This window comes from Tigriopus californicus, chromosome 4 (genome assembly GCF_007210705.1).
Source record: "Tigriopus californicus strain San Diego chromosome 4, Tcal_SD_v2.1, whole genome shotgun sequence".
In the NCBI taxonomy this organism is placed as follows: Eukaryota; Metazoa; Arthropoda; class Copepoda; order Harpacticoida; family Harpacticidae; genus Tigriopus; species Tigriopus californicus.
In genome coordinates this window covers 10,108,625-10,135,900 of record NC_081443.1, presented here as the reverse complement: position 1 = coordinate 10,135,900, position 27,276 = coordinate 10,108,625, and the positions used below count along the sequence as shown (strand labels likewise).

The following is a 27,276-nucleotide window of genomic DNA, read 5'->3' as shown; positions in this document are numbered from 1 at the left end:
CAAGTAAAGAGTTCAAACCTGGACCGTAATCTAATGATTCAAGTAAAATCGGAGCAGCAAATAACGCAATTTTTTATCTATTGCTTGTTGTAGGCTAATTTTTGGCTTTCAATGGCGGTTTTATTTTACATTTTACCACTAAAAGCACCTGGAATACTTTACAGGACTACTTGCAACGGTTACTCATTTTTCGGACAATCAAGGAATTAAGTGTAATCAAGACGGGTTTTATTTTCAAAGCCAACCTTAATGCAGTATGCAAATCAGTTCACCATACCGCCCAAAAGTATTACAATCAGCGGCAAAGAAGCCTGCTGATAGAAATACCTCTCGTTATTGGTCAAAGATGAAGCCATTTTGTTTGCCATACAGTAACCTTCCAATTCGATCAATCCTCATGAGGGGTTTCGTTGATAAATGATGACTTCATTCTTGGATGAAATTCCTGGTTGAGCCCACGACATTGCCAATTCAATTCATATTTATACCCCCAAGGCTTTTCCAGGAGAAATCTTCATGTCCCCCACAATGTACAACTTATTTTACATTATGAACTGATCCAGTGTATTTTTATCAAATCATTTTTTCGAGAAAGAGTGTCCAATTTGAACAATTTAAACATCTCCTCTGGAGCCTTTCTCAGGGCTCATTTCTAAGCATTGAGCTAACTTCTTCAAGAATTGACATCCAGGTGTCTTTTCCTGTCAAGATCAACCTGTCCAGCAACGAATACCAAAAAGCGGAAAGTGAGGAAGGTAAAGGAAACCGAGTTGTTTCTATAGCAAATGGTGAACGTTTCAAAAATTGACCGACCGAAGCCAATCCCAAACCTGTTGCTTCCATGCAAATCAATAGCGCCGATTTGTCTCGTCCTTTTGCGTTCCCCTACATGCACACTACATACACAGACACATGCACACTTAAGAAGTACACACTTATGGACGGGCTCGTGAATGTGCCTCAGTCACTTGCTTGCTCTTCAATGAATTCAAGTTGAGAGCTGGCGAAGTGAGTGAGGTCTTGTTGAGAGCGACAGAATGACAAATCAGTCGCGAGCGAGCGCTCGTAGAGTAAACATCGCGAGCAAATTTACTCTTGTGTCGGAGTTCCACGCCATTGAAAGTGCCAAAGACCTGAAGACTCTTATTTGGACCCGTATGGGAGTCATTTAGATTGTGGGAAATTTATTGATTTAATCATCGTCATCTTTAGAGTGATGGGTGATCATGCTTTGAATTTATGATTGGAAGTGATGTGACATCGAATATGGGTTGAACGAGACATATTTCTGTTTGTGAATTTTGAATTGAATTTCGTGAGGGAGGGCAGTGTGTTCATCATGTTTTCTCGTAGGACAGCACGGTTCCATGGGGGACTCCAAGTGGAAAATTGGTGTGTGCTTCATTTTTCGAGGGCCTTCGCTCTCATTTGCTTATGTGCTCTTCCATCAATATTTGCCAACTTAAGTGATGTGGACATCCCCCACCTCAGCCCTCTTCATATGTCGAGTAAATCCAATAGTGTTGATGATGATAATGACATGGTGGACAAGACATTAAGGGAGCCACCACACCCACTCTCAGATTGGGACCCCTGGGGTGAAGATCTGAAGGAGAAACTTCAAACGGATTACTTGGAGCAATACGCCGGTAAATAATGAAACATGTCAATCTAATGGCAGAGAAACAGAGGAAAACAAGGAAACCGCAGGGTGTCTCGTCTGAATTACGCGATTGGGAAAATTCGCCTTTTATGTATTAGTCGTTGAAAAGAGATTTCCTTTTTGAGCCCCGAAGCTTCCAGTTTGATTTCCGGTCACCACACGAGTCAGTCACTCTCACTTTCACGAATTCACACAGACCAAGAAACTTACACCTTCCTTGACTGGCTTTGGGATCGACCACTGAGCCAATTATGTCATTAATTTGTCTTGCCTCAATTGCATTAAATCTGGGACTTGTTTGGACAACTTTCACCAAACTAGTTCCAGCAGTAATCCTAATGAGTGGCCAGGTGATCAGGCTCTTTCCTTTGTCATTTGTCAAGGGTCCGTCGTCGATATTTGAGCAATAGGGAGTGAAATAAACGTCTTTGACGATCTTCAGAGAGATCTAGAGATTTGCGATACCCAAAAACTGATGGGCACGCCCACCCTTTTTCTTCAAAGATTGGGCTCCTTAAAAAGATGACAGGGCCTTATTTCGAGTCCTAAATTAAGATGAGAGTACTCCAATGACAGCATGGACACATTCAAGATTACAATTATCAAGCCACGTCAACCATCCAGTTAAGGATCGCATTCAGCGTTGCCATTTCTTGCTTGAAGCTGACTCCGCTTGCGGGTTGCGTCGGGAATAGAATAACTGTTCCTCAAAATCTTTGAACCCCTTTTAGTTGGCGTACATGGTGTTTGTTAGGGATGATACCTGTTCTAATTTGGCTGAGCCAATTGACCCGTCCAATCACACCTCTCCGTCTAAAGATGTTTTGTTTTGATGGCCTCTTTGAGATAATCCAGGCTTCTTAGTAGAATGTCGAGGTAAGAAGTCGACTGTAACGACCGACTGGTTTCGGCTTGATTCCGATCATTCGGAGGACACTGTCAAGGTGGAATAAAGTCATTATTGCTATCAGCCTTGTGGCTCACCTACAAAAAAAACTGGTTCTTGACCCTTCGAACTTGGTCAAAAAAGTTATCTCGCTTTAAGGGGTGTTCTCGGAGAGTGGATCCAATTTAATTTATCATGTGTGCTTCCAGGCCCTCATGATGTGACTCACTGATGTCGAGGGTCATTATTTCTGGGTCTCGAAGCTAGACTTATAGCTTGTTTCATCCCATTTGAACATGAATGCGTACCATCTGGTCGATTGGTTATCAATGAATAGTATCCTACAGTTGGCTCATTGTTTCTCTACCTAAGATCATCATTTGATAGCCTATGTAAATGATTCGGGGCGATCTTGCGGTCTATCTCATTTTGTTCATTAATAATGTAAATAATCCCATCCCAAGAACTTGAACCATTGGTTTGGTTAAACATTCACGGTCAGTAGGTAAAGATGCTTTGCTCACATGCAGTAGGTGTGCTGATCTGATCAGGTTGTCACTTGGTGGCTATTTTTGGCATCCAAGAAGTTGACGGGAATCTTTAATTGGCAAAAGATCGTCAAAATCATTGGACAGGAAAGGAATCCATTAGAGCTTCACGGCGAGACCTCGGCCCTCAAACCTGCCAAGTCAGTTGTCAACATTGACACCAGAAGCAGCATCCCTGCAAACAAGCGCCTCATGGCGACCAAATCTTGTAAGACAACACCGTCAAATTCACGGCTATTTACACTGCCAAGTTCTCCAGATAAAGCACCTCACTATCGAATCGGACCGTTCCTTAAGAGAAACGCGACCCCAATCTATGACCGTTTTGGACGTTTTTTATCTCTGTGAACAAAAAAAGAAAAAAAAACCAAAAGCCGCGCAAAAGGTGACTAAGCACTCGGAGAGAGTCTTCGGTCTTTCATCCATACGTGAGGTCTGAGTTCGCAAGACGACTTCCGCACGTACCTTTTATTACTCATGGCAAGGGTTGGGAAGAGGGTTCAATCATCCTGGTGACTCAGGTTGATTTTCTTTCCCTTGACTCATACCAATTTACCGTCCATCTTGTTTGCTTGAGCCAGGTTTTCAAATCAATCCGTGAACCTGCCCTGCAGTCAAAAGAAATTTGTCTGTCCTGACGGTTGTCGTTACGGTCTTCAAAAGCTTATGAAGAGAGGTCAATGGAGGCCTGGGGCCTTTGAAGAGCGGAGAATTGGCTCATTTAAATCTCCAAAGCCAAGGATTTAACCTGTACCTGTATACTATGAGTAAGTGTTTTCTTGCTTGACTCATCTTGGCAGTCTGTGAAATGACAGGAAATCGTTGATTACGTTTCAAGCGGGAAAACCAATGAGGAAGAAATCCTCTTTTGGCGAGCGTCATGTTTTATTGTGTGATTCGTCGGGTTTTTTGGCCACTTGAGACGGAGAAGCTCCAAAAGTGAGTTTAATTCCTAAATTGAAGCCTTTTCGGAGTGCTGTTGTTTTAATATATTTCCAGCGTTGTACAGTTCAGTGGAGCCATTTCAGACCAATTTCCCTCTCTCAGAAACGAGCCGTCATTTTCCAAGGCAAGGACCGTTACCGAAGGACAAACCAACCTCAGTCAGTTGGTTTGGTTGCTAAATGCATGAGTCACCCTGACTTATTAAGCTATTTGATCACACCAGCATCATCATCACTACCACCACCATCATCGCCATTATCTCCACTTGACACTTAAAAGGGCATTTGCCAATGAAAGAGATTCAATATCAAGATGTAGCATTGAAAAAAGGGACAATGGAGAGCGTGTTTTTTGAAATCTTCAGGAGCCGTCACCCTGATGCAAAATAAACATATGTGCAAGGAAAAATGGAGTTGAAGCCAACTAGTTATTGAAGAAACAGCGCGTGCAGCCACTGAATGGTCTATTTGACGTTGCATTGCAATTTGTTATATTAGGTTCACACAAAAACCACGGACTTGTAAAGCAAACGAAAAGTGGCCGAGCAAGCTCCCTGTGAATTCTATCAACGGTTTCACCTTGCGTGATGTGGAAGAAAATTTAGTTGCCGTCATGGGGGATTAAAGTTGGATCAACTTTCAGTTTGTCCTGCTTTTTTCAGTGCGTGAAATCGAGGGTAAAAACAACCTTCCATGCAAGCCTGAAAATGCCATCTTGGTCTCATCACTTCACAACACAATGGGCAACAAAAGGTTTTCTTTGGGCTAGCCATGCGAAGGTGATAAGTTGTTCATTCTAATCGGAACCAATCACCATTTCAAGGCTTTCTGGAATCGGATCATCTCCAATCTGCCTTGAACCATTTTAATTGTCTAATTTGCGACCAGGGTTTTTCATTAACCAATGGGGGGGCCGGGGGAGTGTGAAGGACAACTACAGGTTTTCTAAATTAATCTTCGACGATTGGTGACAATTTTTGTGAGCCGGGAGTGGAAGTACGTTTCAAAGATTTCCTGGATGAAATTGGAGTGATTTTGGGATGGCACTTGAAGTTGAACAACCAGGAAGGGCAAGGACTCGCAACGAAGACCCGTTGAAAAATGGTGATGAGCACATAAAGGCTAAATTGAATGGCAGGTATGGGTAATAAAATGCCAACAGAAGAGGCTTCAATTTGTTTCGAGAATAGAATGAAATGAATGCGGTAGACGTGCCACAATAAGTGTGTTGTCATTGTAATAGTTCTTGCCCCACCTCAATCATTGTTTATTTATAACTTAATAGCCCAAACTCATAGCTGTGTACCTGCTAAGGCCAAATCGGTTTTCAAACTCAACACTTCTGTTTGTCTGTCACACTATTTGGCCATCCATCCAAATGCCAAAGCCATGATTCGTCTCCCACGACTTGGATACTTGAGATGCGTGTTCACGGTGTGTGATGCATTGGATCAGGGTGAAGTTGAATTCCAAATAGATGTAATGAAAAAAAAACAATTCACACACTTGACGATGACAAATTGAGGTCAAATTGAGACTCGGCATACTCGAATTTTGTCATTTTCCAAGGATGACTAGTTTTGAATTCTGCCCTGGTTTGCTTTAGGGAGGAGCTTGAGTTTGATGATATCTTCAAAGCTTTTGCATGCTTCACTTCTATTTGTTAAGAAATTTCCTGAAGTAAGAAACTAAAGCCACCCGTGAAACAGTTTTGACGGGACAGATCGTATTTTTTGAAATTTCGGTGGTGTTAAGAAAATAGCTGACATGTTTATATGCATAATTTTGAGCACGACTTAACATATGACACAATGTTGTCTAATTACAATTGATGTTAATTTCTCAAAGACAAGAGTTAATCTACAATTCAGAATGTCTAACAGCAAATACAACATTTGAATCCACTTTGGAAATGTGTTTTTTTTTATTCGGTATTGATATAGATTTAAAGAAATATTGCATTCAATCGGGGTAAAATTTTCTATCGCTTTGATGACGCCAGACAAGTATAGCTTGTATGGAAGAAACTTTTGAGGGAAGTGTTTTCCTACAATGTGATATATGCTACTCAAAAGAGATTTAGCATCTTTTTAACAAACTATTGACTGCAGCCGATCTTCCGGTCATATGCAACTTATACTTTTTCATGAAATTTACTATAAACAAATGCACTTCCAATCGTGCGTGTGTTGTACCTCTGATTCTAGATTATTGTTCTCAATATTGTCAGATCTATCTCTTTCCGACAATTTGTTGTTCATTGATGTGTACCTTTGTCGCGAACACATCAAGTTTGAGAACGTTTAACCATCGGGCATGTAGCATATGGTATGGTAGAGCATTCATTGTCTCTACCATCAACACCGACATTGAGAACCACGCGTCAGGATCGCTGTTGATAAAATGCTTGAAAACGAGGCGGCGTTCAAATTCCGGTAATGATCTGGAGATCAAAATGGTCTTGAAATTTGGGAAATAACAAATTGACAAGACCAACCAGGACATGAAATTGTCAACAGACGTAAAAGAGAACAAAATAGGTCTGTTTGAAGACTCGGAGGAACTAGTATTCTTAGATTGTTCAAGTTTGAAAACCTTGACTTAGCCAAGCCCATTTATGGTTTTGATGGATGGGACGAATATGATAGTGTTTGTTGCCGTTGCTCATGGTTTCAGAGGAATTGCAATCATGAAATGGGCAAAATTTTGGAATCAGACCAGTCCCTCAAAGAGGGCACTGAAAACAGATGTCTTCTGGGGTGGTAGTAGCTTTCAATTGATGTGGGTGGGTGACTGGAATCGAATTTCCAGGAACTCATGATGCATCCACCTCCTTGGCAGTCCAAACCTAATATTTCTCACTTAATCAAATTACTTTTAATGGAAAAAATGAAAAAGCGTTTTCTTGTATATCGATTTTAGTAACCCTGCATTGCTATCGATCCAATTCGTTATTGTCTTTATCGCTCCAGGGGTAGATAATATGAGAAATAATGGCTCATTGGTGTTGAATCAAAAGATCATAACCATAATGAATTCAATCATGCATGAGAGGTTCACTTTAGGTGGTGGAAGCAAATAACAAATCGAGTAATGCTGCCAGTATTCGACGTGGAACGGCTTCCGATGTGATGGCAACAGTTAGGTATGCCATGAACCAGGTTTAACATTCAAGCCATGATGGACATGCGCCAGCCCATGGATTGATCTTAGATTAATGACAGCGTGTCCGTGTGCCTTCAGATCGAATTGTCTGCGACTATTTATGATTCACGCGTCTTAAAGGAGCATTTATTATTCAATTAGGATAATAGATACTCCGTGAGATATGACAAATGCGCTCAAGTCACCCACGACCCATGCGTCAGGTAAAGTTTGAATCGCATCAGTCGCCTTGGTCTTCAAAAATGGTGGTTTACTTTTGAAGAAATGGCTCCAAATCACTTCCAATGGGAGGAGCCGAATGTCAAGTAAATTGCCTGTCCATGTTGATGATAGCGAAGTGAAGGGAGTCTCCTTGATCGACCCGACTTGTTGCCAGTGGCCCTGTCAGCCCTGGTTATACTGTATTTATAACCTAGAACAGAGACTAATGACATCAGTGCTTCTACTCAACAATCTGCCCTCTATGTTCTATCAGGTAAACGAGCAACTGAGTGAGGCCAGCAAGCTTCCGAAAAGGTCATCGCAGGTCTTCGAATAGATTAACTTGGAATGTGTCTGAAAGGCACCGAAGGTTCGTGATTTGTTCCATTGAGTTAGGAGAGATAAATCGGAATGGATTTGAACTGTGATATGAGCGGATACTGGTTGCTCAGATGTCTTTTGGTATGGGCAGAAAAATATCAGCCGAAGCCTCTGTAGATTGGAGTAGCCCGATATCCCAGGATGATTAGGCTGTGAAAACTCGATTAGTTATTTGGCCGGAACTGGTCTAAAATGTAGATGCCAAGAATTGTAAAACTGTCCCTTTTATTTCATTCCCTGAGAACGGACAATTCAAACCCTACGTACTTGTGCAGTGTTGCCCTTTCAACCAGAGTTTGGCCAAGTCGGATACTGAGCAACTCTTGATACTTTCATGTGGATGTGAAAAAGAGATCAGATCTAGCACCAACTTAACAATACCTCTTTTGAAAGGTGCCACAACTCTTGGCAAATGATTCCAAGGACGAGTTTGAAGGGGAAATCATCTTGCATCCGCACCAATCACTAGCCCTAAATTTAGCGGTCCTGCTCGCTTCAATTTGCCGACGTTGCCCTCTTTTTCACTCACATCTAATGACAATTGATCTAAGTGATGCTTGCATGTGTAAAAAAGGGATGGAAAGAAGTCCAAATGAGGCTTTGCTGTAAATTTGAATTCCTGGAAAGAAGTGCACCAATTGTAAAACTGACCGATAGCAATATTTCTGCTTCAAGATAATGGTCTTGCATTAATAATCTTTTTAGTCATCAGATTGCACTTGGCGTAAAGAATCATCACTTATTACGGCATCGTGCATGCAACCGACTCAAAACATTTATTTGATGATTCGCAAACATTTTTCCTAGTCAAGGGCGGGCATTTTTGCTTCTTGATAAAAAGATTTGAATTTTTGAAACAAGTTCTAAACATGTTGTCAATCTTGAGTGCCCAGTTTTAGTGAAAACATTGCTGAAAATTGCAAAGAATTGACTCACTTCCTGTCTTAACCTATCATCCAAAGCTTTTAACCCCTTTTTGCTAATGGTAGGCGGAGATTATTGAGCTTTTTTGGGCATCACTGAGAAAAAACACGTTTATTGCTGAAGGATCAGTTGGTCAATGAATTCCTCTTGTTCAGCCTGAACCTTAATCAATGATTCATATTGGATCCTGAGCCTTTCCAATTCCAATTTCTTTTCCATAACCAACGAATGCAACTGCTGCTGTTCTTGCTCTCTGGCCTTTGTTATGGACTTCAGCTGGTTGCGAGCGCCCAGTGATGCCAACTTTTCTTTCTCGACCTCTTTGGATACCTACGGAAGATATCAATTCATTTCGATGCAAGCACGACTGATATTCAGTAAGCTACGTGAATTTATCTTACCTCGTCTGAAATGGCGATGAAACCATCGGTCATCTTCTGAAAATGGCCAATTTGAGCCACAAAACCTCCACATTCGTCTTTTAAGCTCTCCGTTTGCTCCATGAGCTCCGGATCCAAGACCCGGAGTTTTTGAAGATCATCAATAAACAGACCCTTGGTTTCGAGATCCTCCATGTTACTTGTTTTTCCTTTTCACTTCTTTAATACACTGCTAGGTCCGTTTGAGAATGAAAATCGATTGCCCTTCTGTGTGCATGAAGTTATGGGCGCTGAAGGGCTTTCCTTGATCACCAGATTGGCCAGTAATGAATAATGAATGAATCCAGTCTTGTTGTGCTTTCAAGACACGTGACCTCCTCGGTCCAAAACAATGGTTATTCCACGCTTGAGTACTTGTCCACTGCCAGATGGTGATGATTATTGCAATTGGAATGGGACTTTTATCTCAATAGCAACCATCGTTGACGAGTTCATGCCTGACCTACTTTTGGCGGAGGAGCACTCAGCCGAGGCAACAAACCTCGTTTATCCTTAGGATATTTCACAGAAAGGCACGAACTTTGATTTCAATAACACCGTAACAAACTTCAACAACACAAGAGTTCAACCTTTTCAATAACACATTTCTGATGGATGGAGATGAATCATAAATCTCAAGCATCGACTCTCAAAGAATGGCAGTGACTCGTGAATGTCCTCAACCTGATTTCAAAGTTCTAGTTCATATTTAAGCTAAAGTTACGCCATGTGTGATGTTCGAAGTGGTGGTGGTAGTAGTAGTTGTAGTAATAATGATGATGATGCTGTCATACTTCCAGATTTGGTAGATTATGGACCCACTTCGGGAAATCAGATTTGTTTCACGCCATTTGAAACTTTTGTACGCACGTGTCGGGTTGGATAGGAGTTACAAGGATTCTTTCGTACCAGAAAAAAAGGAAGAGATCCGTTTGAAAAAGGGTGTTGAAAGAGGATGATAAATTGTCGGGATCCCTTGGTGTTTTCCTATGCACTGACCGTAAAAACTCCAATTCAGCTTGAATATCCCGCTTTACGTTGACAAACGTTCGTTCAGGTTTTTAACGCTTTTGAAACGACAATTTCTTCAATCACCTTGGTATAATTACAAGTAGCAGGTATTAATGACACACTCCGAAAAAGGAAAGTCTTATGCCTTTAGTTGAAAAAAGTCCAATTAGTCCGTTTGAAATGATCATGTAAATTCTGTCATGATCACTTATCCATAACCCTCTGTCGGATGTCTAGGTTTCAAACCTATGTAATGAAGACTCCCAAGCGTTTTACTCAGGATTAACGGCTTACTCGTGTTTCATTTCAGACTCTGCCGAGAAGTTCTTGGGCAATCAGACCCATAAGGATTATTTCAAGCTCCTCCGTCAAGACGGTTCAACTCTGATCATTGGAGCCCGCAATGTCATCTATAACATCAGCTTGGAGGATCTCACCGAAAACGTTGAACAGGTGACAAATTCGCTTATCATATCATAATGAATGAATGAATGCATGTCAGAGACGTTAAAAATAACAGGAATGTCATTTCCATATACCAGAGTGACAAAACGCTAAAACCCCCGGTATTTTGGTCGTCAAGCGACACCCCAATTCCGGAAATTGCAAGTGTTGTGTTGGACGGTAAATTAGAGCACGGATCGTTATTCGAAGCTTGAGGAAACAAGCTGATTATGCTTGAAAAGTCCTTGGCACTCGTGTACGTCCAAAGAAGCGAGCTATGCTTTGCAAAGACAAATGAATGTGCAACCACTTTGGGAATTGGACGCGTTACCAACCACATTTTGAACAGGTAAACCGATGTTTCCTGTCTTTCCTGTGGACCGAAATAATATGCAAAGATCTTTCGTTGATTCCTCCTTTTGAAAAAAAAGCGAGATTGAATCGTGATCTTTGGAGCTGCCTCCAAGCTTCTGAATTTGTTCGTATTTCCATGGCAAAGATTCAAAGCTCGTAAAAGGCAGGGAGATCGATAGGCTTTCTGCTTGACCAAGTGGAACCGAAGCTTGGATGAAATCAGCACCCTCTACTTGGTTGTGTGTAGCTCCCAGCTCCCAGCAACTATTGTTCACCTTGAAGCCCTTGAAGCCGCAGATCCCCGTAGTCAAAATTCCTTGCTTTAATTGATAAAACAGAGCTTCTTTGTGGAATGTGTACAAGTAAGGTCATTGCATTTCCATAAAATGCAATGCTTTATTACATATTTCCGGATGTGTTTAACCGATAATTGGCCAAGTTTGTGAAGGGACATGCTTGATGAATATTTGATTCAATTATAATGATGTCTTACAGAGAATCACGTGGAATCCGTCCTCTAACGATGTGGCCCTATGTCTAATGAAGGGAAAATCTGAGGTGAGTCACACGTCCATAAAACGCATATTTTCACTTTCGGGTGTTTTTTCGTGTTATCCTTGAGTTTCATTGTGTCTTACTTTATCGCCTCACTCATGAAGGCGATAACTCTTTGGAAGCGGACCATATTTCTCAGTTAGTATCTTACCATGATTTGATGGACTTCCATGAGATTAAAAAAGGAGAGAAAATAGCTCAAACCAAATTTGGTGTACTTTAAAATTATCAGAACCATTTTATTATTTTGGTGTGCTCCATTCAATCTGTGAGGCTTGTGACCAAGTTGATTATGATTACGCACAGGGACAGCTGTGTTTACATGGAGCGAATACCCATTTAGTATTTCACAACTCCAATTGAAATTCTAAAGATTGCGTGCACTAATTTAAAAGGAAAGAGATAAGCGGCGATACTAATTGGCCAAAGATTGAGGGTGATGTGACAAAAAAGAAAGAAAGTATACAATTTCAGAGATGGTTTTGGGGCGAAAGCAGTGCTAGTGAGAAGGATGTTTCAGGAATGTGCTCTAAGTAGAAGGTGCAAAGAATCACTTTCTTTAATGACATCTCTTTTTAGGTAGAACACTCAATTGACAGAACTCACTCACTCACCTTAACGACGTCTTTTTGAAATCATACCCCACTTTGCTCATTTGATATGTTCAAGATTTATGATGGGTGGAAGCAGTATTGAACTGGATCAGTACGCCAAAAATGTTTCAAGAAGCCACCACATTTTTGGCTTTGGGGTTGCTCGATTTTTTACTCCTTTTCAAACAATGTTCAAATTTGCCTTCAGAGTTGCCACGAAATGTGCAACATATCGAATCATCAAGCCATGAAAGAAGTTATTGACCGAAATAGTTATTTTCAACTTTTTCAAAAACGAATCCTTTTTGAGCATGAGCATGTAATTCCTCAGGTTCTGGGTAAGAAAAAGCTTGTTTTCACCAGGACCTGGGCAAATTAACGAAGACATGACATAGATAGTCAATAATGTTACAGAGGCCAAGCTGCAACACAATAACGTGAGTTGGAAGAAATACAAAATGAAATTGAAAGGCTTCTAGGAAATCATATCTTTACAAGAAAAGAAGGGACCAAGAAAAAAATACAGAAAGAAAATCATGAAAAACAGAGCAAAGCAAATATTTTAAGTGTTAATTTGTTATGTTTGCTAAAAAATGCGAAACGACTTCAGGAATGGGAGGAAAATTAATATCAAGTGGCTGATAATCGTATTGAAAGAGAAAAATAAAAATCATTTCTTTGGATTTTTGTTGGCATACATAGCAATTCTTGAGTTTGTAAGGAGCAATGGAGTACTTCTGTAAGAGATAATCTCTTATTGTTTGGGTGAATTTAATTCTAGTTAGATCGATGTCTGGAGGGTTGAAATTATTCCACTCGTTGGGAAAAGCAAAGTTCGGTAGTCTTTGTAACAGTCCCGACTTGGCAACTGGAGTAATTGATCCCCAACCGCCAAGCCGAGGATTATTTTTCCATTTGAAAACATTGATACATGGTGGAAGTTTTTGCAAGCTTGGACACAGAATTCGACAAATTTGATTTTTTTTAAATCTGGGCTCACTAATGTACCTTACTTAACATCTTCATGTATACATTTGCGAAAATATGCAGCAAACCATAAAAACTGAGTATGTGCTTCTTCGCCAAAATTTCCAAAACATGTACATCTTTATAGATGTCCCGATGAAGGCCATAAAGTCGAAACACTTCTGGCTCCAAATCGCAAGCCATTCGTAAGCTGGCGTTGTCTGAAAATGGAATTCCTCGACATTTTTAGGGAGAACAAGAACTCGCTGCGAAAAAAGATCAGGCTTGTTGAAACCAGATATCTCGTCACTCCATCTCAAACAAATTGCTATTTCAAGATCAAAAACATTTTCCAGGCTACCTGCTCGGCCAATGAACGAGAGAGCCCCTGAGGGTTCGTCTCGTATATGGGAATTCAATTGTCCAACTGACAGGCTTGGTTAGCGGAGCTCCCTCCCCCAGAGATGCAATATGTCTCATTGTTCTTCTTGTTCAAACGAGTTTTGTGAAGTAACTCACTCGAATAATTGTGGCTTTTTTCGTCTCTCCGCCACAGGATGATTGTCAAAATTACATTCGTGTTCTGGCACACACCAAAGATGATCGTCTCCTGGTTTGTGGGACCAATGCCTTCAATCCCAAATGTCGGTTCTACTCGCACAATGCCACTCAAGTTCATGTGGATGAGGAGTTCTCAGGCCGAGGACTTTGCCCATATGACCCTCGCCACAACTCCACGGCCATTTACACAGGTAAAAAAATCACACTTGCATTTAATTGCTGCCCTATAACATGATGATATATGGTCAAACGTAATGGAGAACTAGTTTGAGTGCTATTCAGAACAGGGTCGCCAAAAAGTGTTTCTTTGTGTAGAAAATGTTTTGGAGCTCGTTAAGTCGATTATCTAAGGGTATTGGAAGCTGATATCTGATCTTTGGATTCCGGAAATGTCACCCTTGTCGTTGGCTAAACACGTTTTTGGGTCTAATTGAACAGGACAAGGCAGGTTTGGGTCAACCATGTTTACCTTTGGGTTCTCAACTGTTCATGAATATCAATTGGAATGCAAAGGATCATTGTCGAATTCATCTTCTTTTGCGGGCCTTTTTTCCTCAGGCTCTCGAAAACAAAGAGTTCTGCAAGCCAACTGAATGAATGTAAGACCGATCCATCACATGTTCATTTTGTCCTTAGCAATACGAGCCAGCAAATAATCCTACCCATGACCAGTTTGATCCTCTGATTGCATAATAAGAATCAAGATGATCACGGCCATCTCCCTCAATCCATTCACTTGAAATTCAACAACAATAGCAACAACAACAACCTCATATACCTCATGGCGCTTCGCAGTTTCTGCATTTGCAGGCTCAAGTGCTTTAGTGGCCTCAAGTGGCTCTCACACCAAATACGTACTGACTCGTAATTGACCATAATATTTTTCGACGTCAGTCGCCCCAAAAAACTGGCTTAAAGCGATCTAAAATCGTCTCAAAACAGGTTTCCTCATCCAGCAACAAAAAAACGTATTAAAATTTCTAGACTGCATTTGAGAACTACTCGCCTCTCTTTTAACGTACCCTAAACGTAACCAAATCATGAATGTCAGTTCTTTGTATATGTGTTGATAATAGTGGCCAAATGATCCGATATTTACTTTAAGATGAATAACCACTCTACGAACAGAACCCATTCATCTTCCTCTAATATTTATGGTCAAATGATGTCAATATAAATGCAGTTCTGAGTGATGAAGACAAAGAGGGTTTCGATGTCACACATGTACCTCGATCAGTAGAGGGTTGTTGGTAGTTGGTTGCCCTTAACAAACCAACTTGTTTGGTCTTTGCTCGAAAAATAAATAAACTGATGACATCTCGTCGACTCCACCCATCGAAACAAAACAGGCGAGGAGTTGCCTCATTTGTTTGAATGAATAGATGAACCGGTGCTTTGGGAATGAATACGTATTAGACTTTTTACGATCTACAACGAGATAAAAAAAGGTCTTGAAAGTGCAAAAACATAATCATCTGCAACACCTTCAATAACTTTATTTACAGAGGACGAACTGTACTCTGGGACCGTGGCAGATTTTTCGGGAACGGATTCGTTGATCCTGAAGAATCAAATCAGAACGGAGCAGTACGACTATAAGCAACTGAACGGTAAATATTCTTTTCTTGTACAGACGTGAAAGATAGTTCGGTTTCCGTGTTATTCAAAAGATATTTTTCCAGCGCCTGATTTTGTGAATTCATTGGAGCATGGTGACTTTGTATATTTCTTCTTTCGGGAATCTGCCGTGGAATACATGAATTGTGGAAAGGTAGCGCAGCTGATTAAACTTGATGCAAACTTGAGCGGAAATTTTAAACAATGTTTGTTTAGGTTATTTATTCAAGAGTGGGACGAGTTTGCAAGAAGGATGTGGGTGGTCCCAGGAACTTCCAAAACAAATGGACATCCTTCCTCAAGGCTCGTTTGAACTGTTCAGTTCCTGGCGAGTTCCCGTTTTACTTTAACGAGATCCAGTCCACTAGTCACGTGTTCCAAGGAGACACTCTGTATGCAGCTTTTACAACAGCTGAAAACTCGATCAGTGGCAGCGCCATCTGTAGTTATGATCTGAAAGAAATTAACCGGATCTTTGAGGAAAGCCCTTTTAAGAACCAAGAGTCGATTTATGACAATTGGTTGCCCACTTCCAAAAATCAAGTTCCAGAACCAAGGCCGGGCCTGTGCTCCAATGACTCCACTCGGATGCCCGAACACAACTTGAACTTTATCAAGAGACACTCGCTCATGGATTGGTCCGTGAACTCCAAGAGCCGAGGACCTTTATTTATCAAGACCTCCATGGGAGAGCGTCTCACAGTCCTGGATACGGATCCACAAGTTGAAGCTCTAGATGGAACTCGATATGACGTTATTTTTGTGGGAACCAACCGAGGAAGGGTGCTCAAATTGGTGGACTTGAAACAAGACTCTGCCAAGCCTGGGCCCAACTTGATTGAATCCATGCAAGTCTTCCCAGTTCATATCCCCGTGAGAAATCTGATGGTTGTTCGAGCTGAGAATAAGTCTAAATTAGCCGTTCTGTCGGATCATGACGTGAATTCATTGCCTTTGGATCGTTGTCAATTCACTGAAGTCAATGGTTGCCAAGCTTGTGTGGGTCTCCAAGATCCCTATTGTGTCTGGGATCTCACCACTAGCTCATGCATCGACCATCGAAGCTCGCCCACTGAACCGAAATACTTGCTCCAAGATGTCAACACTGGAATCAATCACCGATGCCCGGCTCCAATTCCAATCACCACTGAAGAAGGTGAGACCAAGGAATGATTAAATCAACACCTGTCTATTGAGAGTTGATTTGATATTTCTTTCAGTCACGAGTCCCCCCACAACCACTGTGGAGGAGCTGGAGGAAACCACCCTTGTTCCAGAATCTGTGACTTGCACTTGTCCTTGTGAAGAGCAATCGGCAACGGAGCAATCGCCTATTATAAATGAAACCACTCAAAGAATTCTGACATACTTTGGTAAGTGTTCTTTATCTCCGGAAAAATAATGTTCCAACACATCAAACCTCTCATACGTAACTTTTTGTCCCCTTCTCTTTTTAGCGCCATTTTTTGATGACGAACACGACAATTTCATAGACGTTGATGTACAGCACAAAGGAACAGAGATGCCAGCAATTGAGGGAGACCTTGTATCTCACCATAGCGACTCGAGTGCTCAAACTCATTTGCACTTCCCCCATCTTCTTTCTATTGATGGTAACTTTTATCATTGGATTATTTTAGACTTGTGCGACTTTTGAGGTAATTGAGCATAAATTGGACAGAGCATTATTTCGTTTTATCTTTACCTTGGAACAGAGCACTGCTCTTTTAAGAGGTTAAAAGGTGACGAAGTTGTATTTGCCTCTCAAAATATACAGAACATAATACCAACACTTTGCAGATGTCAAATAGGAACATTGCCAATACGAGCTACACATTTTAGTTTGTTATGTTGTCGACACAAACAAGTCATTGGCAGAAAAATACAGAGTCTCTGCATTTGGTTGATGATGTTGCCGTTTATGCTGCGCTGTACTTTATTCATGATCTCTTCATTGCTGCCTTGAGACTTGCAAAGTTGATGATGATGATGATTATCGTATATCCAGCTGTCAAGCATCATGTTGCTTGCAAACAAATCGCTTCATAATTGGACAAAAACTAAATTAAGCAAATGAGTTGCAAGTCATTCTGATTAGGCTTACTTGGGCGATCTCATTGGGCATGGAGATCGAACGGGAAGCGTTGCTAGTTTGGCATGGCAGACGAATGACTCTGAATGATATCCACCTTTTCAGGACCTCGCTATGAACCCGCACAAGAGACTGGGTATGACTTGCCAATCTTTAGCGAGAAGACGTTTGCCATCTCGATTTTCTTGAGTATCCTCACCTCGCTCTCCATTGGATTCGTAGTTGGATACTTCTTGGCCAATTTCTGGAACACCCAACAACGAAGCAAAGCATTCGCCTCCTCCTCGGATCTCTATTCGCCGACCAAGATCCTTCATAAAAGGTACTAAATCCTAATTTATGACCTCATACAAACAAGTTATGAGAATGATAGTGCTTGAGCAGAAAACTGTTTTTGCACTCATCTTGTTTTGCTTGAAGGCTTCACTTGTCATTAACTCATTATGTAATGGACGAGTACGTGCAGGGTGGTTGAGACGAATAAACCTCTCTCCATTAGTTCATTTTATGGTGATTAAATTCCAAATTAGATTCTTGACACTCGCGAGTCTGCATTCAATATGAAAAAGGGGAGATCATTTATCAGTCCGGAAAGGTCAAGCTTCGAGGCCGATAAACTGATCTTTGTTGTCATGGATGTGTTTCAGGATATCAAAATCAAACAGCACCGCCTCTTCTTCATCGGCATCCACCCAGTCTTCCAACCACTCGGGCACGCCCCCATCTACAACCATGACAGAAGACACCCCTCTCCCCAGTCCCATGAGTACTCCACCCCTCGGAGTGTACGCCCATCGAAGCGTGGGCAGTCTTTTGCCTGAGGTCAATGAGCAGACAAGCAAAAACCTTGACCAGACCTCGGCAACCTACTTTTATCACCAACAGCGACCTCATCTGGTCAAGTCTCAATCCACTTTTGGGATCAACCAGTATCACCCGATCCATTCGGCCACAATCAACCCCACGCTGATCCGGAAGAAGCCGGACCATTCGTCCGGATTGCTCCGTTTGAATCCGGTTGGTTCCAGTAACCATCCTACTCTTCCTCGAAGGATCTCTTTAAATGATCCAAATGGCATGAGAATGATTCAGGGATCGGCCATTTCCACTATGCCGAGACGCACCCAAAGTCAGAGTGGGAATCATCTACACATTTAAATTTTATAAGTCCAATAACCTCAACAGATCTTGTCAAAAATGTTTGAAGTCATGAATTGTGAGATGAATGAAGAAAAACACAATGGTTGTTTTTTGATTTAAAACTTTTTTATATGTCTTTATTTGGATGCTTCAAGAGAAAATAAGAAAATATCATAAAAAAGTGCGTTCTTGAAAAACAAATCGTTTCAAAGGGTCAAACTATGATGGAACCCTGGATAACAAGCTCCCTTGATTATTTATTTGATCTCAACAGTAATGATATTCCATACGCTAACTCTGAGGTAAGTCGGACTTTTGGTGTATCAAGAGGGTTTTACTCTTTTACAGGATTACTCTTTTTGCCTCCTCTGGGGATTTTATGCATTGTTTTCAATATTAGCAATTTCGAACGCTTCGTACCGTTATTGTGGTTTCAAAAGACATTGCTTTATGTTATGTTGTGACGAAACACCTTTTTAATTTGAAAAAAAAAACTCATTTAAAACGTTCCCAGTATTAAGAAAAGAAGTCTGTTGAAGTTAAAATTGAAAAAAAAGAAGTTAGAAACATGGTAAAGTAATTAGTTGCTGAATGTAATCCTCGAATTCTTGACAAATGTAGGTTACATCTTAGAACAAGGTGAATTTTCACCAATAACTCATAAGGATGTGTACCTGAAATATCACAGGTTCGTTTTAAAATCAAATATTTTGAGGACTTTTTCTGACAATTATATTTATTTCATTTGACTCATTGGCGGTATTAGTATATCTAGTCGAAGTATAGTATCGTAATTATTGTACAATGGAATGGGATTATATCTCAAATTAGGCTCAATTCGGTTTTCTAAATATTTAGGACATGACCTAATTAGGCAAACCTATTTACGAAATAATTTTCATAAAACTCTGACTGAAATGGACACATTGCTTTTTAACAAGTTAATTGACTAATCCGTTTCCAATATAATCGAAAAAGACGCCAACGAAACAAATGTTCACCCTAAAAACCTTATCCTTTTCAAACATAAGTCAAGGAAATATTGACGAGGCTTGAACGTGCTCGCAAAATGTACATGAAACCTCAAGTATCACCAGAACTTAATCAAAGCTTCTTAATGTCGCTTCAAGCTGAGCATCAAATTTTGAGCTGACCTTTCTTATTCAGAAAACATCACAACAAAATATGCATCTTCATTATTAGTAAATATCATGTTTCGGCATTCGCGAAAATCTGGGAAGATTGAACAAAAAGCTTTAATTTTTCTTCTGTTGCTCCGAACGCGAAACGAAAACACAAAGGTCGCTTTCAGTGTCGAAAAAAGAAGCTAGTGACGACTGACTTTTTGCAATTGTTCCAATCACACCGTTTTGAAATGTAATCGGATTATAGTTTCTTCTTCAAAAAGAGCATAGCACTTATGTAATTTGGTACTTCTGCCTAATTTAATTGGAGTCATTCAGTGCAATGTGCATGACTAGGTTAGAAACTTATTTTGAAGTTGAAAATTGTTTTAATATTGAATGTTGCCTCAGCGGTACTCAACATATTGTCCATATATTGATATTGAAATAAACTTTTAGTATACTAGAAATTGATAAAGATGAAAGCCATTAGAGTCAATTTTGGACAGTTTTCCAAGCAAGACGAATTTGTTGCTTGTGTATAACAATAGACTAATATCACAAGTGTCGGTGTAATTACTCTGAAGCCAAATTTGTCTTTGTTTTCTCTTGTCCTCTCAGTTGCCCCAGTATTTAGACAGGAAAAGTGCTCATCACAAAATACTGCTTATATACTTCTCTTGCAAATATTGCACACTAGCATGAAAATATCCCATCAATCGGGAAAAACTGTTTTTTTTTCTTACTTCAACCTTTTGGTAATACAGTAAGAGCCAATGAATAAGATGATACATGCCACAATCACGCCGAATTGGGTGTAGATCAGAACCATTGGAGACTTCTCCAGGAATTGGCCAAGCAGCACAGGAAACATATCTGGACCAAGCGTTCCCGCCACAACTAGGATCGTGCCAGCTCCATTGTTGATATTGATGTACTTTTCCAACCAGGAGAGACCAGTGGCAAAGATTGTTCCCATGCCAAATCCCAAGACCCCGGTTCCAAGTGCCAAGGCCTCATAAGATTGCTCGGCAATAAATATCAAAGTAAAGGTGCCAAAGAAGCATATCACGAAACTGAAGGCCAAGACCACTAAGGGTGAGATGTAAAAGGCTGCAAAGATGGCTAGGAATCGCATGAACGAAAACGCTCCCCAAAAGATGGCGGTTAAATTGGCTCCTTGAATTCGAGTTAGATTAAGTCTGGATTCATAGGCGAATGTTGTGAGATAGGTCCCAAAACAATATTCCATGCCAACATAAAGGAACAGGAAAAGGCTGAATAAGGCCACCAACAATTGGGTCAGAAATGGCGTAGCCTTTTGTTCCTGCGGTTTTTCATATTCATCGGAGTTTGAATCCAAATCAGTCGCTGTTTTCAACACGGATTTCCGTCTCTTTAAATCTTCGATTCCGTAATGAAGAAAGCCAAAGGACACCAAAAACGTTCCAATCCCTATGATTGGGTATAGTTTGGTGATCTCTGTGGTAGTGATCAGGTGTGGATGAAATTGGCGAAGCAAGTGATCAAAATGGCCGGAAGGGGGCAATTCGTCGGTTTGGATCCGTTTACTGAGGAATGGGGAAGCCAGGATTGGAGCGAAGAAGGCTCCAAAAGAGTAACAGAAGTGGATGGAGTGTATGTGGGGACCACTATCAAATCCAGACCAAATGTCCAAGCATAGGACATTGCCGCCTAAAATTGAAAAAGGTGTATGATGCAGGTTTAAGTTGTTTTAGCAGGTAAAATTAAATTCCTTTGAACATTTACAATCAGTTTGTCTTTTTTTTTTAAACCTATTTGCTCTTCTTCTTCATCAGCTGGTGCGAAAAGTACGCCTAGCTTTGTTTAGTTAGCCACCGCCACCCACATCTTTATGATGCACGATGAATATGCTGTTAGGCTACGAGTTCCTTATTCTGTCACGTTATGACAAATTATTTGGCCGAATTTACAATCCTCGAAATAGACTCAAATAGAGTTAAAAAAGAGAGGGAAAATGTCGTTTCAGGTCAAAACGTTTTTTCCATCGAAGTAAGCACCTCCTAGAGAGTGCGATGAGAGCTAGCCAGACGGACTTGTTTTCAGAGCCAATGAATGTCCCCTGACTGGCTGCTAGAGTGTAGTTTCTGATTGTAGAGGCGCTGCTTTCCATCAGCTAGAGTTGCCCTGTCCACTGGTTACCGATTCAGCTGCAGTAAAAAACCATAACAAACTCGATTTTTACTCTTCTATGTTACTTCTTCTACGTATGGTAATACTACCCAATAAAGAAATGGTAACAAGTTATGCAATCCCAAGTAATAACTTCATTTAGCCCGCTTTCACCTTGGCAACTAATCCTTCGATCATATATTCGATAATATAAGTGGGGAAGTGACAGAATTCGATAGGTCATCGAGCCATAAACATTCAAAATGAACTGAGTTCCATCGTTCACCCAACTTTTTTGAAACTTCACTAAGAGAAAATAGCAATTATTTCTGCTCAACCGGTTTGCTTCAGTATGTTGTCCAAACATCGTAACCGTCATCCTTCTTTGATTTCTGCTCGACGTGAAAGTAATCATTTTATGCGGGGCTTTCATATCATTTCCTTCACCTATGGATGTTACTTCTGCCCAAACCCATTAATGCTACAAATGCAAAAAAAAACTCTTTTTTGAGTGAATTTACCTCTTTCAATGAGACTTTGGTTTCAAAATCAGCTTTGGCAAACTCGATGTGCTCTTGACAAACGCAAAAACAACACCAAGTAGAATTAAATTACCTGTGCATGATACTTCAAAAGTATTTGAATTCCAGCCTTTGTCAATAAGGCCACGAAAGCTCTTTCCCTATTGGTCAGAACGCTTCCTAAGATTTAAGAAAAAGTGAAACCTGAAGAATCAATTTCATGACCTTGCCGTTGATGGATGAATTTGTTGATGGATGAAGTTATCCCTGTTACAATTCATCGTTGGTGGAAAAATCATTGTTTAAGGAGTTATCCATGGTGGAGATCATTTTCTGAGAAACTGATTGGAACCAACTATGATTAGTTCCTTTTATCGAGGTGCAGCTAAAGCCCTGGTAATTTCCCTTCAATAATCCCCTTTGCCTCAAGGAGAGAAATTCTTATTGAGATTTGGAGTCTTTCAAAAAGTTATCACCTAAAAATCCAAAAAGCTTGTCTAGTACCTGTATGAACTGCAGCAATGAGAAATCCCACGAAGAAGAGCAGGATGAAAAGGTTCGGCAAATCGCCCGCAAAAGGGACTAATGCAGTCACTAGACCTAGTGAAACCAATCCACCGAACACAAACAGATTATTCAGATGAGGATAGTTCGTCATGAATAAGCCAACTGGAATAGACGTAAGAGGACAATGTTAGGGCGACTTTAGGGCGGCTTTACACTACAATGGAAAATCAGGATTGAATCTGGTTTGAGGGTGGAAGTAGGAATAGTGCTGGGGATAGCTTTTTTGCAATATGAATCTTTTTGCTCGACTTCAGAACAATGAAATACGGGAGTCGCCACAGCACTAGTCCTACTTCCATCCTCAAACCGGATTCAATCTTGGTTTTCCATGCTAATGTAAATCCGCCCTTACACTAGGATGGAAAACCGAAATTGAATCTGGTTTGAGGATTGAAGTAGGACCAGAAGTGGGACTAGTGCTGTGTCGAGTTCGGCAAAAGACGTGAGTCGAGCGGAGGTCTCCAGTCTTTTGCTGTACTCGAGTTGAACAAAAAGACTCATATTGCGAAAAACTCGCCCTAGCACTAGTCCTAATTCAATTCTCAAACCGGATTCAATCTCGGTTTTCCATCCTAGTGTAAAGCCGCCCTAAAGCTGCCCATAGTTAACTTGGATGGCGCGTTGCCAATCCATCAAAGCGTACTCAAGAATGAGGCCAATAAAGAGCCAATGCATTCGATTAAAAACAAGAATGAAATGGTCTCAAGGTTGGTCTTGTAGAGATCCTGGAGATCCAGCAAGGTCGGGCCACGGATGGCTTCACAAACACCCTGAAAATGACGAGAAGTATATCTAACACGCACTTTATATTATCCTGAACAATCCTTGATTGGAATGCATAAACACTTAATGTTAAAAAAAAAAATCATAAACTGAGCACAAATTCGCTCTTGGGTGTTTCTTTATATCTACCAAATTTAAAATACAAGTCCATAGGATCTTCACTTGTTTATTTGTAATAAATTGTTTGCAACATGCTTCTCCATTAAGAACTACGTGAATTGCTTGCAGACATGTGATGTAATTGTACAGTCATTACATTTTCAAGTAATTGTAATTCTAACAAATTAGCAATTACGTTTGAAATATTATGAAAAGCGATGAAATTGAAGTATTAAAAAACCGTTGCTGACAGGAGGTTTCCATAGAGGATCAGAGCTCATCTTTTTGTGTGAATCCATCAGAAAGATGTAGATTTCAAAGCATTGCCAGCTACAGGTGCAATTAATTTCCCATTTCTTTCATATTTGCCCGCAATTTGTTCCCCCTGATGGGAAACACTCACTTTGCGGCAAATATTGGAGGCCATAAATGTCAAAATTATAAATGGTGCTCAGAAGGAACTCGCTCCAATAAAATGGGTAACTACTTGTTATGATATTTTGCCTGTGACAAAATGGTGGATTTTATTACGGGCTGCTAGAAACATGTTATCTGAGCGGTTCGAATCAAAGTAACGCAGAGCCCCTTTTCAAGATATATATTCATAAAATAAGAAATTTCGTACTGTTTGACATTTGATTACCAAGAGGGGTCCAAAATTTCAAGTTCTTTTGTAGTCCTTTCAACACAGCTTTACCAATATCTACCGAGTTCCCTCAACCAAATTTTGAGCCTTAATTTAGCCTGATTTTTCAACTGTATCTTTTGCAATTATTGATAGGAATATTTAATTTACCCTTCCGTTCAACGCCAGAATCTCTAGAAGTCGGCGATTCAATTGGGCGGTCCCACACATACAGTATCAGACACCTTTTAGTTTAAAAAAGAGGCACAAATCATTAGCTTCCCACGTTACAACAAAAATGGCTTATGATTTACACGGCAAGGTGTTTTTTTAGCTAGGCTCTTGCAAATATTGAGTTGATACATTTGAGCTGCCTTTGCCAAAATCCTTCAAAAATTTATGTTAATTTGCCTTAGGTTGATAGCATTTTTGGTCCATGGTATATCCTAAGCAGATTATTTTCTAATCCTGTGTTGCTCTTCCCCTTTTGATTGATCGACGTTACTTGGAATATAAGCCCTGCTAAATGTGAAACCTTCACTAAAAGCATGATGTGCGTCATCGAGTTTAAGATTTCGCAAGAGTAGGGACTCTCATAAAACAGTCTATGGTAAAGTGCAATGCAACAGAGCCAGAACATACTTAACACGACAACATCGATAGGAAAGTGTCACTTGCTCTTATTTCATTTCCATTGTAGATTGTTTGGGATCGATAAGAAGTCACCCTGCCTCTCCTTCCCCAAAGCCAAAAAATGTGTCTTACCAAAGCCAGGAAGGCTATATTGAGGAGAAATGTCTTGGTGATCCTCACACAAACGTCTTGACTGTCAAACAAAGTTTGATCCACCGTGGGGCTTGAATTGTTCTCATCACCATTGTCCAAGATTGGTTTGTTTTCCCTATGGGTCCCATCCCTTGAGCGGTTTAGACAGCTTGATCCCAGGATCTGAGTCATCACCTTATCGTCCACTTATCACTCTTTGATTGACGCTTGTGTGGTTATAAATGACCGGAGCTCTCACATTTGCTCATTATGACAAAGGACTAGTTGTTATTTTTTCTCCGACGTTGGCTCTCACACACGTGGAAAACTCAGCTAGAGCAAAGAGGTCTTTTTAAGTTTTCCATTCACAAGTGGCTGCCTTTTAGAAATGGAGTATGCACATTTGTATCGAATATGTCAGCGAGCATTAATGGATTAATGCTCATAATAACACTTCCGACCTAAGCTCAATATTTTTCTCATGCCAATTAGAGATGTTTCTTTTCTTTCCAAAAATACATTCCAGGATTTCAATGCGTTAGCAACTACCTAGTTGTGATAATTTCCGACGTGTAAGCCATTTTTTCATGTTCAGGTTTGCAACGATTCATGAACATATGGCCAATAAAAACGCGAAATCTCCATGCAATGGCAAGTACTTTTGTAACAGCCGTTGCGCATTTTCTTTGCATAATGTTTCCTCTTTGTGGGTGATCAACGAACAATGTTGAATAATATGAAAAACGCCCAATGTTCTTCGTCTTCGGTGTGTGCGTGAAAAAAACGGTGTTTTTTAACCAAACAAGGAACAACTTCTTTTGCAGTTTTTGGTAATGCCGTTCACATTTAGTAGGTATGAAGTGAAGCATTGAACGAGTTTTTCTGGTATTAATCCAACGCAATGACGATAATTTTGTGTCACCTAAATCCAGGGAGATAATCTGTAGCATGTTACTACATTAAGAGAATGCCTCATATTGGGTCTGAGTGATAAATTGAAGCAGTTTTGAATTTCATCTTGAACCAAACAAATGGAAGTAGAGAACCACTTATTTTTTGCGTGAAAGGTTTCAGATTCTATCGTTGAATAATGGCGTCGAAAACCAAACCAAGCCCTAAAGAAAAATTTATCAAGGAAGAAGGAAGGCTATCATCCAACTTTGGTCCGCGGGACATGACCCATAAAGATTGCCCGATTGCTCAAGTACTTGAGGAGACAGGGTCGTGAGGGCTTTAAACAATCTGGCAAGAGCACAAGACTAGAAGGGACAAAATTCGTGAAAAAGGAGATGATGTACCTGGATGGGATGGCAAATACAGTCAAACCATTCATGGAAGACGTGGCAGATGGCAGGTCTTACACCTTTCAAAATGCCCCGGCCAATACTGCCAAAATGGTGGTGACCTGGTTGATGGAGAATATTTCCCACTTTTGGACTGAACAGTCTTGGTCTCCAAGCATCCCGGTCCTACTCCCTGTTATTTTGATTTCATGAAAGCGCTTGAAAAAAGGCATCTGCTTCTTCTCATACCAATCCGTCATTACCACGGAGATGGCCACGTGAAGCCCCGCAGAGGTCGCCCGGGCCTGGAAGGCCTTCGACGCTAGGTTGAATTTGTGGTTGACAACAAAGGAGAGCAATAGAGTAAAAATTGGACACTTGGTACGAACGAATTATCTAACGAAAAAAAGACTAATCTATTCTCCGCTCGCACTCGTTTGGATTTTGGCTTAAGTTCAAAACTGTCTCAATTTATCGATGTTACCGATTTCATTCGCCTATTGTAATCGCATCTTAAATATTCCTCGAATGCTAGCTAATTCATTCTTGAAAGATGCTAGTGGATCAACAACGCCTTCGTATTATGTGGGGTGTTAGAGGGAAGTAAGTTAAACAATGACGGAGCCCGAGAAAGAAGAGAGTTGGACTTCATTCTTCTTACTAACCTAGACCATCGAGCAGGGATGAGAAATTATTAAAAGTCACTGTCTATCACCTGGCAGACAATGATCGCAGAAAATGGCAGATATTGATCCAAAATAAGTGGCAGAAAATGGCAAAAAAATAGAATTTTTTGTATCATTCTAAATCATCTTTTTCTAGTATTTACGATCAATTCCGTTAGTTTTCAAGCCTACCCGTGTGTAGCTTCAGATGGAGGGTTAAAAGTTT

The 27,276-nt window shown here is 40.5% G+C and overlaps 3 protein-coding genes across 4 annotated transcripts; 1 reads left to right on the top strand and 2 right to left on the bottom strand.

Moving 5' to 3' along the window:
- The first annotated feature begins 979 nt into the window (after positions 1-979).
- On the top strand, positions 980-18,586 carry LOC131879060 (semaphorin-1A-like). The gene is made up of 11 exons (XM_059225261.1): positions 980-1,649; positions 10,453-10,595; positions 11,436-11,498; positions 13,611-13,806; positions 15,121-15,225; positions 15,298-15,386; positions 15,449-16,388; positions 16,453-16,605; positions 16,690-16,845; positions 17,430-17,646; positions 17,972-18,586. The coding sequence occupies exons 1-11, from the start codon at positions 1,340-1,342 to the stop codon at positions 18,480-18,482; spliced, it is 2,883 nt and encodes a 960-aa protein (XP_059081244.1). The 5' UTR covers positions 980-1,339; the 3' UTR covers positions 18,483-18,586.
- On the bottom strand, positions 8,805-9,870 carry LOC131879063 (intraflagellar transport protein 20 homolog). Its single transcript, XM_059225264.1, has 2 exons — positions 9,114-9,870; positions 8,805-9,042 (listed from the first exon to the last, which is right to left on the bottom strand). Exons 1-2 carry the CDS (start codon positions 9,285-9,287, stop codon positions 8,824-8,826), a joined length of 393 nt encoding a protein of 130 aa, XP_059081247.1. The 5' UTR covers positions 9,288-9,870; the 3' UTR covers positions 8,805-8,823.
- Positions 18,587-20,235: 1,649 nt separating the features above from the next.
- LOC131879061 (sodium-dependent glucose transporter 1A-like) lies at positions 20,236-25,561 on the bottom strand. Of its 2 annotated transcripts, none has more exons than XM_059225262.1 (4): positions 25,103-25,561; positions 23,474-23,600; positions 22,768-22,932; positions 20,236-21,283 (listed from the first exon to the last, which is right to left on the bottom strand). In XM_059225262.1, exons 1-4 carry the CDS (start codon positions 25,292-25,294, stop codon positions 20,331-20,333), a joined length of 1,437 nt encoding a protein of 478 aa, XP_059081245.1. In that variant the 5' UTR covers positions 25,295-25,561; the 3' UTR covers positions 20,236-20,330. The 2 variants fall into 2 exon arrangements, with proteins under 2 accessions (XP_059081245.1, XP_059081246.1); XM_059225263.1 differs by having other exon boundaries at positions 22,768-22,934; positions 23,441-23,600; positions 25,103-25,558.
- Positions 25,562-27,276: the final 1,715 nt, after the last annotated feature.